The sequence below is a fragment of the Hemibagrus wyckioides genome, linkage group LG14, assembly GCF_019097595.1.
Source record: "Hemibagrus wyckioides isolate EC202008001 linkage group LG14, SWU_Hwy_1.0, whole genome shotgun sequence".
Classification (NCBI taxonomy): Eukaryota; Metazoa; Chordata; class Actinopteri; order Siluriformes; family Bagridae; genus Hemibagrus; species Hemibagrus wyckioides.
Window position 1 is genome coordinate 3196257 of NC_080723.1, and position 15957 is coordinate 3212213.

The 15957-nt window shown below is 40.5% G+C and overlaps 1 protein-coding gene across 4 annotated transcripts in view; it reads left to right on the forward strand.

Moving 5' to 3' along the window:
• The window catches only part of cadps2 (Ca++-dependent secretion activator 2), a 132011-nt gene that overhangs the window by 96370 nt on the left and 19684 nt on the right, over positions 1-15957 (forward strand). For all 4 annotated transcript variants that reach the window (XM_058408476.1, XM_058408479.1, XM_058408477.1 and 1 more), the window contains exons 14-18: positions 6550-6651; positions 7280-7343; positions 8219-8342; positions 8463-8566; positions 12307-12463. In XM_058408476.1, coding sequence (XP_058264459.1) covers positions 6550-6651; positions 7280-7343; positions 8219-8342; positions 8463-8566; positions 12307-12463 — 551 coding nt within the window. The remainder of the gene's footprint in view (positions 1-6549; positions 6652-7279; positions 7344-8218; positions 8343-8462; positions 8567-12306; positions 12464-15957) is intronic.

Here is a 15957-nt window from a genome sequence, read left to right on the forward strand (position 1 = left end):
TATCTTTCTTTATTTATCTTTATTTAACATTTTATTTATTGCAATTTCACAGCGTCATGGTATTTATAAAAAAACCTTTTTTTTTTTTCACATATTTGCATATGTAGCAAAAGAAAACAGTATCTCTGGACATACCATATGTCCAATGTTGCAGATGGACAGCAATTGTGATTGATTTGGATCAATCAAGGTTTCTGTGATATTTGAAAACAATATTTGACCCTTGTTATAAGCACTTACCTAAAACCCCAAACTATCGTCAAAGCTCTATACAGTCACCATGACATGAATCTGCTACAGAACAGTAGCTACGAATAACGTCTGCGAATCCCATGAATTATAAATGTGTTATAGCGACTCCTCAGACGCTTTCATTTATTAATTATATATAATTAAACCTTCTTTCTATTTTCGATCAGTAACAATTATAAACACTTATAATTGAATATATGAGGCTTAATATGCCTAACTAGGGAGTGCTGTATTTTGTTTATTGTTGTATTTTGCTTGCAGCTGCGGTAGTAGTTTTAGTCGTTCTTCTGTCCGAATGATGTTCTCTAATTCTTTTAGTCTTTCTTTTCATCTAATCACCTTGTTCCAGTTAGAGTGGCTTACATTTCATAGCTCCTGTGCGACAAGACCCTACTGCAATCAGGCAAACTTGTCACATTTTTCTTTTTTTGCTGCACTTTAGCCACAGTCCCTAACTTTTGAGTGACACAGTTCCTCACAGTATATTCAGAGAAAATGTTAGCAACTAAGTTATTTCTCCTTTTGCTGTCATATTCAAAACACGCCTTTGAATAGTTTGCCGTGCCACCCGTGCGCTTTCGAACAGAGATACCAGAATGTCTGAATATGAAACTAACTTGTGTTTAACAGCACACTTTTTACATTCGCATTTAAGGCATTTGGCAGACACCCTTATCCAGAACAACATACAAAAGAAGCCTCTATCTATGAATACATCAATACTGGTTCGCTAGAGCACAGACTAAGAAAACCATCAGTCTAAAAACTCAGCTGAGAAAAAATATGGCTTTTTTTTTTACAAAAATAAACAAACAGGAAAAAACTAAAGTATTTGAAGTATTTCAGGAAGATTGTTTTCAGGACGCAATCAAACTAAGAATGCTAGACCAAATAAAATACCTAAAATTTTATATATATTTATATATATATATATATATATATATATATATACATGAGTGTGTGTATGTGTATGTATGTATGTGTATATATATATCTTTTACATCATGACCAGGATGCTGTATAGGAAGAAGGCAAGCCAGCGGAGGCAGTGTCATGCAGATGTTACTCTGACACATACCACCTACCTAAGCATTGTTGTAGACCATCTACACCCTTTTATGGAAACGGTATTCCCTGATGGCTGTGGTCTCTTTCAGCAGGATAATGCACCATGCCACAAAGCAGTAATGGTTCAGGAATGGTTTGATGAGCACAACAACCAGTATGAGGTGTTGACTTGGCCTCCAAATTCCCCAGATCTCAATCCAATCGAGGGTGTGTGGGATGTGCTGGACAAACAAGTCCCATCCATGGAGGCCCCACCTTGCAGCTTAGAGGAAATAAAGGATCTGCTGCTGTGCCAGATACCAGCACACCTTCAGGGATCTAGTCCATGGCTCGACGGGTCAGGGCTGTTTTGGCAGCAAAAGGGGGACCAACACAATATTAGGCAGGGGGTCATAATGTTATGATATATATTTATATACATAAATGATGGATTCAGAAGGGACTTAAAATCCTAGATATACTACAGTATTATATAAAAAAAACTAATCAAATCCAAACAGTTTATTTGGGAATTCCATTTCTATAAAATCTCTTACAAATGTCAATATTTATCAGCTTGTCACTATTAAATAAAAGCAAGAGAGATGCTGCAGCAAATTAATTAATCAGTATTTTTTAATTAATTCATATGTCCAATCATATATCATGACTTCCCATAACATGCCGATGTTCATAAGCAAGGCAGATTTTGCACATCAGTCTGTGATATGATGCCGTTTTATATTTTTTTCTAGAGTTAAAAGCATCTAATGGATCTTTTGGATCTTGGATCATCATCTGCTTCCTCTGCCTCTATAAGGATCTAATGTAGAAGTGCATTAGACATACAGTGAGCTTAGCTGAGTGTTTCAGCTTGGTTTTTGATTGACGCTCACATGCTTGCGGCACACTTCCTAGGTCGACGTCTGCTTGATGCTGACAGAAGCATGCTCGACTCAGTGAGGCTCGGCACAGAGTAGAGTTCATGCAGATGTTGAGGTGTTAGTGTGCAGGATCAGACTCGGAGATCCGCGTGGAACGACGCCGACATGTCAGATATCAATGGCGACAGGCAAGACAGTAATCGCAAGGCATCCTCCTTCTCACATGTCAGTCTTAATCCATCTGCCTTACTGACCTGTCTGTCATGCGTAGATGTCAGTTTTGCTTGTGCAGCCGCTCTTCCCACCTTCACCTCCAGCCCACTCACACTGTAAACATGACGTGCGTCGGGATTGTCATCTGCTACTCTGTGACGTATCCCAGGAGTCTTTTCACACCGAGATACTCGTCTGCGTTTGTACGCTGTTTCTTAAACAGTGTAATTTCCTATGTAATATGATATGGCATGTATGTGCTTGTAGTATATGTGTAGGGTAGCCTGGGAAAACCCTTCACCTACTGCCACTTTCTTTATAGTTCTGAAATATAAGAGCTTGTACGTTGAAGAGAAAATGGAACAAACTGTATTTAAAGATCCCGTTCTGACCATGACACTCTCAGAAGCGAGGTGGACAGCCAGTGTCTGAATACAGACCGGACTGATTCAGCTCATGTATGTGTTGCTGTAATTCACAACCAGTCCAATATAACTGTTTCCAGAAATCACACTCTGCTAGCAAGGTTTTAGACACCTTTAAGTACACTAACTGTGTTTATCAAGTGTGCTAGATCATTTATAGTCCTGAAAAATTGGATGACAGTTGAAGCATCGATTCTTTTATACACTCCAAAAAAAAAGACTTCTTAGCAAGTTATAAAATATCTTAAATATAGACAAAATTTAGATAATATTTCCCATTTAAAAGGGCGGCATGGAGTTTGCATGTTCTCCTGGTGCTTGGTGGGTTTCCTCCGGGTGCTCCGGTTTCCTCCCACAGTCCAAAGACATGCTTCTAGGCTGATTGGAGTCTCGTAGTGTGTGATTGTGCGAGTGAATGAGTGTGTGTGTGTGTGTGTGTGCCCTGTGATGGGTCGGCACTCTGTCCAGGGTGTATCTTGTCTTGATGCCCGATGACGCCTGGCTCCCCATGACCTGAGAATAGATCAGATAATCGGTACAGACAATGAAATGAGATGAAATTTCTCATTAAAGGATTTCAAGAAACTAAATTTTTAAAAAAAGGTTTCTTTGACATATTGTACTATTTTTCATCTTTAAATTATCTTGTTTTATTGGCAGGTTATTTTATTCATTTTAAGCATTAACGTAAATAAATTAAGAAGCAAAATTACCTGCAGAGAGAATAAGAACATTTAAAACTTTAGCCTAGAAATAGGCTTAATAGTCTTTAATCTTACAGTATATTATATAAATTGGTTTGATTAGATTTGAGGTGTTTTCACTTTGTAAGAAGTCATTTTCTGCAGTATACTCTTGATTTTGTCATCTTTTTTTGGGCTCTTTGACAGAATTCAGGTTTCCCTGACCACTATACATATTTCTTTACAGGTTTTCAATAGGAATCTATGAACTTACTGGATGTGAAGTTAGATAGAATGAACACTTACTATACTAAAATGATGCTTTTAGCCTCATAACCACTTAAACAAGCATGTGGATATGGCAGTAATTTCTGGAGGCTGCTGCAACTGCTTCACCTCACCGAGTAGCTGAGCACCAGGTCAGCGTTTAGCTCGTCTCACACACACTTGCTTCATTAGACATGGACAATGAGGTTTGCCTCTCGACGCCCCACTCCCACCAGCCAAGCCAAACATGATGCAGCACTGGCTGAGACTCAATACTAGAACAAAATAAATGACAACTCCTTTAATATGCTTTCTCTGCAGTTACACGTAGTGATGTTTGTGTCGAATACCTGTACTGCTAACGTTTTGTTTCTATAGTTTTACGCCTTTCCTGAGCCGTCGTCTAGTTCTAGGGGTGTCTTTGTGATGCCATTGAAGGATTTGATGAAAGGTTACGGTGTGTAGTGAATACTTCATCATGGTTTAGTGATGACCAGAAGCACAGCTTGATCCTTTGACTAAGTAGCACTCTCACAAAGAGAGGAACAGCAACAGAACAGAGCAATTCACCCTGCCGCTTGTAGTTCAATTCCCAGGCCTCTTGTTAGCAGCTGTTCAATTATGAGGCCTACCGTGGAAATAATGAGCAGAAACTGAGGGAGAGAAAGGCAAGAGAGAGAAATGGTGTGGGGAGTGGTGGCGGGGGGGATTTAAATACACCCCTTCTGTCTTTTCTTACTAAATGTCTCTTCACGAACAAGGACAAAGTTGGTCTCTCTCTCTCTCTCTCTCTCTCTCTCGCTTGCTTGCTCTCTCTCTCTCACACATACACACACCCATGCACACTCACAAAAATCCAGCACAACCCTTTAGACCCTTTATTGTGCTCTTGTCGGATTAGCTGGCTCTTGTCAAGAAGAAGAAAGGGGATTTCGTTTAATAGAGAGGGATTTGGAGTACAGACCAGTTTACAAGTTGCACTTAAAACAGCAAAGTAAAGAGAGAGCTTGGTTTTTAGTACGGAGCTCTGCCATTTACAAAGAAAGTGGGGAGGCTTGGGCAGTCGGAGGCAAAGCCTTGCAATAGATCATTGTAGTTCAAGTGTAAAATCTGTAGTTTACTTTTGGATTATGGTTAATGGGTTTCAGATACTTGACCTGTTAACTCCGTGCATATGTAATCTGTCACTATTAAATAAGCGCACCAAATGGGTTCATATAGAGTTATATTCTTCCATCTATGTACGAGACAGTTTGTAATTAGAAATACACCAATCAGGCATAGCAGTGACCGGTGAAGTGAATAAGACTGATGATCTCCTCATCATGGCACCTGTTAGTGGGTGGGATATATTAGGCAGCAAGTCAACATTTTGCCCTCAAAGTTGATGTGTTAAAAGCAGGAAAAATGGACAAGCGTAAGGATTTGAGCGAGTTTGATGAAGAAATGAAATTGTGATGGCTAGACCACTGGATCAGAGCATCTCCAAAACTGCAGCGCTTGTGGGGTGTTCCCGGTCTGCAGTGGTCAGTATCTATCAAAAGTGGTCCAATGAAGGAACAGTGGTGAACCGGCGACAGGGTCATGGTTGGCTGAGGCTCATTGATGCATGTGGGGAGTGAAGATCCGATCCAACAGACGAGCTACTGTTGCTCAAATTGCTGAAGAAGTTAATGCTGGTTCTGATAGAAAGGGGTCAGAATACACAGTGCAGGACGGGTCAGGGCTGTTTTGGCAGGAAGAGCAGGACCGACACAATATTAGGCAGGTGGTCATAATGTTAGGCCTGGCCAGTGTATGAAATAATGGGAGTTCTCTGTAATATCTGGTGCCATCCTCTGTCTTTTAAAAATGATTTGTCTATTATAATAGTATTTATATGGCTAAAAGGATAACAGTCAGTTTAGGTCTCTGTGGGTGCATTGCATTTTTAACTTAATAAATAACAAAATAGCTTTGGTGGCATAGTGGAAGTGGATTTATTTATTAATTTTATTTAACTTAATTTTTTTACATTTTAGTTAAAATTCTTTTTATTTTGTTTTATTTTATTGGAAATTGCAAACTGGATGTAACTTTGAAATGTGGCTCAGGGAATTTTGTAGTTTCTTATACTCATATAAAATGAATGATTCATTCTGTTTTGCTTTGCGTTTTCACACATTTAATGATTGTGAATTAGTGAACTCTTATTTAGAGTTTACTGGAATAACAAATCGCACATGAATTACGATAGATCATCTGAATTTATGTGCATATTCACAATATACACTACAGTGTGTATATTCAGACATGTTTTGAGACAACTGACCATTACATCATATGTTTTTAACACGCCGTATCAGACTCAGTCTCTGTCATAATAAGCTCCACTCTGCTAGGAAGGCTTCCACTAGATTTTGGCTGTGTGGATTTGCTCATTCAGCCACAGGAACATTAGTGAGGATGAGCGGTGATTCTGGGCGAGGAAACGTTTTCAGTTCATCCCGGCGGTGTTCACTGAGGTTGAGGGTCAGGGCTTTGTGCAGGCCACTCACGTTCTTCCACATCAACTTTTGGTAAACCGTGTCTTCATGGGCCTCTTACAAAGACAAAGACGTTCTATACAAATGGTGCACTTTCACCTTTGTGGGAACAGTTTGTTGAAAATAAACATTCAGTACTTTTTGCATAAGTGTTCACACCCGGTTCATTCAACAGTTGGTGGATTTTTATTTATTTTTTTGCCTTTGCTGAAATATTTAAAATAAATAAATATGGATTGTTTTCCTTTTTCAGGCCCGATGGAATGGGAACTATCACAGAGGAGGAACAAGAGGAGTTTGAAGAGATAAGGGTCAGGCTGCTGACTTTGCTAGAGAACCAGATTACGCATTTCAGGTGAGGAGAAAAAACAAACAAACACCAAACTTTACAGTTTTGGATTAGACCGCAAAATATTAGAAATAAAATCAAGTTTTTATTGGTATCTAACACTAATATGCTGTTTCAATGTGGATTCCTGCCGCTCCCTCCTATAGAGAGCTGAGAGCACCGATAATGAAGCTTCTAAGTTAGGCTGGAAGAACACAAAATGAGCTGAACAATAGCTAGACAATAGCTGGAAAACAACTTCAGGGATTATGCAAATGCAGGGCAGACATAGAGCCATCAGCGCAAACTTATTAATGCTGTGAGTCACTTGTTAAGTGTGCCTCTTTTGTTTCACGTCTCAAATAGGATAACAACATGCCTCTCCACTCGGGGCTTTTCACTCACACCTGTGGCCTGCGGCGTGCATGAGGACCACTGGCCTTTTTTCAGTGTTTTCTCTATTCATGCTCTGACACCTGTTCTGCTTTCTTTATTTGTCCTCTTCACTTCAGGGAAATTAGTTTCTCCTAATCTTAGAAAAATAGCATTTTAGTGCCCAGTCACCATATGATTATTATGGCATGTATATAAGCATAGAGTTGCTTAATATCCAGTTGGGTTCGGGTAATTACTCTTCTTTGTCCACTGTTTATAGGTATTGTTTCCCATTTGGACGCCCAGAGGGGGCTCTGAAAGCCACGCTGTCACTTCTAGAGCGGGTAAGCGCTTAAGTATGTGGGTTTATGTTCACTCAGTGTTTCCCACAGGTAAGCTTTAACCTCAAGGAGGAACATGGTGGGGTGACTGGGGAGTTGTGGTTGAGATGATGCAAGGAGAGATTGGAGGGGTATTTTAGAGAGCAGCGAGTGCGGGGAAACGGCGAATATGTTGTGAGCATGCTTAAAACAGAGAGCTGAAATCTCTGAAGTCTACGCTGCAGAGTCGCAGTTTCTCCAGCTGTTACAGTACAGAGGTGATACTTACCAGTCCTGTATGAATGGCACTGCATTGACACAGGGAGTGTATTTAGAATACTTACAGAAACAGCATGCAAAGATTCAATTCCAAACTGTCTTAAGTTTATACACCGATCAGCCATAACATTATGAACACTGACAGGTGACGTGAATAAGACTGATGATCTCCTCATCATGGCACCTGTTAGTGGGTGGGATATATTAGGCAGCAAGTAAACATTTTGTCCTCAAAGTTGATGTGTTAGAAGCAGGAAAATCTCCAAAGAGCATCTCCAAAACTGCAGCTCTTGTGGGTCTGCAGTGGTCAGTATCTGTCAAAAGTATCCTTTAAGTCCTGAAAGTATCCTTGGTTCAGATACCACAGCACACCTAGTAGAGTCCATGCCTCGATGGGTCAGGGCTGTTTTAGCAGCAAACACATTAGGCAGGTGGTCATAATGTTATGTCTGATCAGTGTACATAAATCTGGAATTTCTACTTCATGATGCATTATCCAGAGCCGTTTCTGAACATTTGTGGGCGTTGTACTCTTTTGGATCTGTTTCTACTCTTACACATTATTTTTGTGTGTGTGTGTGTGTGTGTGTGTATGTGTGTGTGTAACCACATTCTTGAAGGTTCTTATGAAAGACATCACCACACCTGTCCCTGCTGAGGAGATGAAGAAGGTTGTGCAGAAATGTTTGGAAAAAGCCGCACTCATTAACTACACCCAGCTGACTGATTATGCCCAGTTTGAAGGTTTTGTATTCATCTCTTTCTGTATCTCTCACACACACCCATGCATCTATATACCTGAGATGTGATTCCAATTCCTTCTCATTTGAATTAAATGTAGCTTTTTTCTGTGTCCGTATTCAGCCAACTGCCCTCAGGTCCCTCCAGAGAAGAGGCTAGAAGACATGATGCGGCTAGGGGAGCTGTGTATGGAGGTGCTCCAGCAGAACGATGAGCATCATTCTGAGGTAGAGCGCACCTATTCTCAACCAGAGAGAATAAATATTACACAGATCCTTATCAGGAACATCACAGTGAGCTGACAGAACCCTGAAGGAAAACAGATGCACGGAACGGCAAATTCTTGTTTATTGTCGATTTGTCATCGTTTACCGTCTCACTGTCCATTTCCCCTCCATGTTACCAATGATGGCTAATAGGAAATAGTTCGTTAAACAACTAGTACCAGCTCACAGCAGCAGTAGATGTAAACAACGCCCACACCACATATGTCCATTTAGCACATAATAACAGAGTAGCTACAGGCTGTGTGTTGGGGTGGGGTTTTTTTTTTGTTTTTTTTATCAATCATAGGTGTTAAGGCTTTGTTGGCGGAGTCTTTTTCATTTGCCTAAACGTGTGCAGTAGACATCTGTTCCTAAGGTGCGGAGTTATTTTTAGGGCTCCAGCCACCAACAGCTGTCACATGTGAAGATGATGATAATGCTAAAGTGTTGGCACCTAATAAGATGAATGTGCCACTTGCTGTTGCTAAGGAAACGTTGACTGCTGAGAATAGTCAAAAATTCACATTCCATAGCTCTTTAAGACGATGCGTGTCTGTCTTTTTTTTTTTTAATTTTCTTCTTCCTGCTGTCTTTTCTTCTTCTCCTTTTTTTTTCTTTTCTTTGTACATGCATAAGGGACGAGAGGTAAGTGAACGCTCAGTGTTACAGTAAACGTCAGTTCAATCCTTCTGCTATGGTTTTCTGCTTCTTTGTATATGTTTTTGTGTGCATCGTTCACGTTAATTTTGGGTTTTGCTAAGGAGCCTTCAGTTTGCAGCACACACACACACACAAAAAACCCCAAACGTATTTGTAAAGCACATCTTCGAAAATGATTTTCATATCTGTGAAATTCCTCCTAAGAGAATTCATACAGAGAGTGTCAGAAAGCAGCCTGACCCCCAGCTCGACGTGGATGAAAGCTAAAGCTGCTCAGTCAAGCAGACTTCTTGATATATTCTTTCCTTTTTTTTTTTTTAATGTTCGTAGGAACAGCATTTAAATGCTGGTGGTGGTGTTTCAGATAGGGGACTTAAAGGAGTCATAAATGGGGTCGGTTGGCACTATGCCATTAAAAAAAAGCTGCCTCTGAAAGGCTCGGAGATAAGCATCTTCAAGGCCAGATACAGAATGTCACTAGAATTAGTGTTTGCTCCCATACACCCCTGATACACACTCGGGGAAGCACAAAGATATTCACACACAATAGAATTTTCCAATAGATCTTAGAACATTCTTAGAACACATTTTTTCCATTTAACTTTTTCCATTGTGCCTCTCTTCATTTTGATTGAAGTCAGCAGATACGGACAGGGTGTTCTTGCCCGTCCTGTAAAGAGGGGACAAAATGGACAGGCCTTCTTTTACACTCTTCCGATTAAGTGGGCAACAGCCAGCATCTAGACGTGTAAGAATGAACGTGAAGGACTTGGATCATTTCAATGCAGGACGTGCATCCGCACAATAAAACCCATTCTCACTTACGATAGAACGGAAGAATAATAGTAAGTTTTCACTTTCCTTCACTTCACTGAGAGGAGACGACGTGATCCTTTGCAGTCAAAGACATTTGATATAAAAGAAAATTATTATTTTTCTTTTTAGTATTATTATCGGGTGCTCACAAAGTGTGCGAGTATTTAAAACACTGTTATTGAATCCTTTTACAACTAATAACCCTTTGTCTGTTCATCTCAATGAAGAATAACTTGAAAGCAGAACAATAATAAAGGTTTTAATATTATGCTTAATAAACTTCAGACTGCCAAAAGAACGTGAGAGCGCTGTAGATTTAGTGAAGCAAAAAAAAACATTCTTAATCCACACAGTGTCAAAGGATTTAAGCTGTTTAATGGTAGATAGTGTAAGATTATTGAGTCATAAATGAAGTTTCATGTGCATTAAGAGAAAGCTGATGTGAGCTATTACTTTCAGAGATGGGTATAAATACTGTTGTACAAGAAGAAGCTACAGCAATGAGAACTGGCTGTGGCTTATGTGTAAGTAATACTGGCAAAACACTGAGTGCTTCTAAAATAGTTTTGTCAGGAAAGGTCAGAACATGTTTAGAGCAAGTTCTGGGTGCCATTTGAAGCTTTTTGGAAGATGCCCAGCACTGTGAGGGCTCAGTTGTGTTTTTCTGATGGCTTTTGAAGGATGATATAGATTCTGTTTCTCCCACTGTGTGTACCTCAGCTTTTGAGGCTCCATATTCTTTCCTATCAAGGACTTTTATTATCCTGTTTGTCATCTGCTGAGCTTGTGTTTGGTGACAGTTTCTTTTGTTTTGCGTTTTTCTGTTGGATTTAGTCAAACCTTGAACGTAATTGTTGCGCACGATTGTTGCATGTGAATTTGCCATTTATTCTTCTGTGTGTATTGTGCTTCTGTGTTGATCTTCCTCTACTGGATACAGTGAAATATATATCGGGACACTTGTTTTTTTGTTTTTTATTTAAGGTACAGCGGGTATATTCCCTTTGTATGTGTAGTGTTACTGCTACTTACAACTGGATGTAGAGTGTTTAATACTGAAGATACTACAGTATGTTTTTTTAAGTATAAGCAATGATGCTTAAAAATACATGACAAAAAATGAAAACGTTAAGGAAAACACCCAGTGTGTGTTTGTGAAAGTTACATAAGATTAATGTTTTTGTTTATTTATTATTTATACATAAAGGCATGTTGCAGGCCTCCTGGTGGTCCAGCGGCAGGTTCCCGCGCTCTCATTGCCGTGGCTCGGGTTCGATTCCCAGCCACTGAAGAGTTAACTCTCAAGTGGGGTACCATGATAGGTTTCCACCTGTGCAATAAGTCGATTCGTGAAAGGTCCTCACTACTAAATATTCCACGGTCAACTGTTAGTGGTATTATAACAAAGTGGAAGCAATTGGGAACAACAGAAACTCCGCTACAAAGTAGTAGGCCAGGTAACATCACAGAGCGGGGTCAGAGCATGCTGAGGAGCACAGTGTGCAGAAGTCACCAACTTTCTGCAGAGTCAATAGATACAGACCTCCAAACTTCATGTGGCCTTCAGACTAGCTCAAGAACAGTGTGTAGAGAGCTTCATGGAATGGGTTTTCATGGCAAAGCAGCTGCAGCCGAGCCGTACATCACCAAGTGCAATACCAATTGTTTGATGCAGTGGTGTAAAGCACTCCGCCACTGGACTCTAGAGCATTGGAGACATGTTCTCTGGAGTGACCGATCACGCTTCTCTGTCTGGCAATCCAATTTGAATAGTTGAAGCTGTTATAGCTGCAAAAGGGCCATGTTAAACCTACGGATTTAGAATGGGATGTCACTAAAGTTCACGTGCATGTAAAGGCAGTTGTCCTAAAACTCTTGCCAATATACTGTGTTTTGGTGGGGAAAAAAAGTCTAAACAAAAATAGTAATCTTTTGGCAATACTTTAGCCCAAAACTCCAAACCAACAGCGAGGTACGGTGGTAAGTGCATCGTGATATGAGGCTGCTTCTTCGTAAAGGGTATTACAGGGCTTCGAAGGAATGATGTATAGTGAGTTACAAGGATATATTAGAGGAGAATTTAATGTCTTTAATCTTTAAAAGTTACCCGAAACTCAAGAACTTTTTAGGCAGCTAGATTTTCTAAAAGTATATGAATTTGTGGATATACCTCTATAATGCCCATGATTCATCTCTCTCTCTCTCTCTCTCTCTGTTCACCATAGGCTTTCAGCTGGTGGCCTGAAGCAATGGCAGAGCATGCAGAAACATTCTTGTCTCTCTACACAGTAGACATGGATGCAGCTCTGGTTGTGCAGCCGCAGGATTCCTGGGACAGCTTTCCTCTCTTTCAGTTGCTCAACAATTTTTTGCGTACTGATCGTAAGTGAACTTGATCTCAGTTTTATTTATTTCTTTTTCATCCTTTCTCTCTAATTTTTTGGAAATTAAAGTTTTTATTTCTGCACTTTGGTCAACCATATTGTAACATAAAATTCAGGTACAATCAAGCTGAATACATATATGGGACAAATAAACAAAAATATATATGTGGTGACATGGTTAACTCTATAGATACAATTAAATTTTGCTCTTTCTCTATCTTTTATTGCCACCAATTGTTCCACTGCCAGCAAGTTACATTCTTTATCCAATTTACTCAATTGTGTTGTACTCAATTAGTTCACACCTTTCAAGCAGTATTACATTTTAAATGAAGACCACATTTTCTCTTGGAGAGTTTTTTTTTGTCCTACTATTTTTTTTTTAACATTTTCCCGTTGTAGGAATTTTAGTTATGACCATGCTTCAAGGTTCAGTTTTATTTTTCCATTTACATTTCTGCCATTTGGCAGATGCTCTTATCCAGAGTGACGATCGATGTATATATTAACAGGACCAAGAAGGTCCTGGGTTCCAATCCCGGCTTCGAACAGGCAGGGGCCTTTCTGTGTGGAGTTTGCATGTTCTCTCCGGGTCCTCCAGTTTTCTCCCACAGTCCAAAAACTAAAAAAATTACCAAAAACATGTTGATGTTTAGGATTAGGAGTGAGTGTGAATGTGTGGTTGTCTGTCTATATGTGTGGCCCTGTGATGGACTGGCGACCTGTCCAGGGTGTACCCCTGCCTTTCACCCAATGTGTGCTGGGATAGGCTCCAGCAGATCCCCAGGACCCTAATTAGAGGGAATAAAGTGGGTATAGAAAATGGATGGATGGATGGTTCAATAGGTCAGTGACTTGGGATACCATAAAACTGTGTTGGGAGTTTTTCTTTTATCAATATAAAACCAACAGGGAAAATAAGAGCTAGTTTAAGTGTTTCAGCAAGAGGTAGGTCTTCATCCGGCATTTGAAGACGGTCAGTGGAGAAGTTCAAGACAAAATGTTCACTTGCTGCCTAATATATCCCACCCACTAACAGGTGCCATGATGAGGAGATCATCAGTCTTATTCACTTCACCTGGCACTGCTCACAGTGTTATGCCTGACTGGTGTATGTCTGGTCATAAATAAACAGGTTTAGATTCGTGTTTCAAAAGCATTTAAAAACACACAAACACACCAGAACAAGATAATCGGTGTCTTCAGGAAGGTTATAGAGTGTTTTTCTGGGTTGGAGCTAAAATCTGCAGGACGGGCGTCTCTCTCCAGGACTGACGTTGCCTACCAAGGCAGTTGAGTGATAAGCTAGTCATAAGATACTAAACAGTAAAGTTAAACATATAAAGTTATGCTCCTCACCTAGCCCTTAGTCTATTAATAAGAAGCGACATTTGTGTTGTGAATTTTCACGTAAGTCTTCAGTAAATAGTCAAATGCACTGTTTATATCCATATTTAGCAGAGGAAACTGAAGACTAACGTTCGTAGTATTCGAGCCGGTTGTTTTTTGAACGTATGTTTCTATGAGACCGAAGTGGAATCACATTGTTTTCTCGTCTGATTACTTTTCACTTCAGTCCTTTAATCTGTCACAACACTTCTTTTCATACAGAGTGAAATATAGTGAGAAATCCTTGGAAGTTGTGCAGTAAAGAGGGAAGAATTGTTTTGGTTATTAGCAAGGGCGTAGGAGTAATTTGGCAAAGGGAGTGGGGGAGGGGCCACACAATCACTGCTAGTTGATTCTCCCCTGGGATGAAAACTTTGGAAAAGCAGTATTTAAATGCTCATTTCTGATTACATTTGACAGCAGCATTTAATAATCTGTTGTTCATATAATATATATATATATATATAATGTATATACACTATATTGCCAAAAGCATTCGCTCACATGCCTTGACTCGCATATGAACTTAACTGACATCCCATTCCTAATCCATAGGGTTCAATATGACGTCGGTCCACCCTTTACAGCTATAACAGCTTCAACTCTTCTGGGAAGGCTGTCCACAAGGTTTAGGAGTGTGTTTATTGGAATTTTTGACCATTCTTCCAGAAGCGCATTTGTGAGGTCACACACTGATGTTGGACGAGAAGGCCTGGCTCTTAGTCTCCGCTCTAATTCATCCCAAAGGTGTTCTATCGGGTTGAGGTCAGGACTCTGTGCAGGCCAGTCAAGTTCATCCACACCAGACTCTGTCATCCATGTCTTTATGGACCTTGCTTTGTGCACTGGTGCACAGTCATGTTGGAAGAGGAAGGGGCCAGCTCCAAACTGTTCCCACAAAGTTGGGAGCATGGAATTGTCCAAAATGTCTTGGTATGCTGAAGCATTCAGAGTTCCTTTCACCGGAACTAAGGGGCCGAGTCCAACCCCTGAAAAACAACCCCACACCATAATCCCCCCTCCACCAAACTTTACACTTGGCACAATGCAGTCAGACAAGTACCGTTCTCCTGGCAACCGTCAAACCCAGACTCGTCCATCAGATTGCCAGATGGAGAAGCGCGATTCGTCACTCCAGAGAACGCGTCTCCACTGCTCTAGAGTCCAGTGGCGGCGTGCTTTACACCACTGCATCCGGCGCTTTGCATTGCACTTGGTGATGTATGGCTTGGATGCAGCTGCTCGGCCATGGAAACCCATTCCATCAAGCTCTCTGCGCACTGTTCTTGAGCTAATCTGAAGGCCACATGAAGTTTGGAGGTCTGTAGCGATTGACTCTGCAGAAAGTTGGCGACCTCTTCGCACTATGCACCTCAGCATCCGCTGACCCCGCTCCGTCAGTTTACGTGGCCTACCACTTCGTGGCTGAGTTGCTGTCGTTCCCAAACACTTCCACGTTCTTATAATACAGCTGACAGTTGACTGTGGAATATTTAGGAGCGAGGAAATTTCACGACTGGATTTGTTGCACAGGTGGCATCCTATCACAGTTCCACGCTGGAATTCACTGAGCTCCTGAGAGCGACCCATTCTTTCACAAATGTTTGTAAAAACAGTCTGCATGCCTAGGTGCTTGATTTTATACACCTGTGGCCATGGAAGTGATTGGAACACCTGATTCTGATTATTTGGATGGGTGAGCGAATACTTTTGGCAATATATATATATATACATATATATAGAGAGAGAGAGAGAGAGAGAGAGAGAGAGAGAGAGAGAGAAAGCGCCACAAAGCAAACCACTGCAAACTGTCATGTTCTTTTAAATAGCACTATGATATCTGACAGGCAAAGCATGAGGCCGCTCATTTTTACGCTTATTATAATAGGATCTTACGATTAGATTAGCTTCGAAAATGGTTCGGCTCCCAGAACACACAAACTAACAAACTGAATGTATGTATTGAGGACTGAACAGCTAGGATAGCCCGGGCATACCCGCTACATCCGGTGTCAAACTTGACGTCATACAAGTTGTTGCTACTGAGCAAGGACCCAAATGTACAACATGACTATTCCTACTTGTTCCTCATGCTATTAGGCA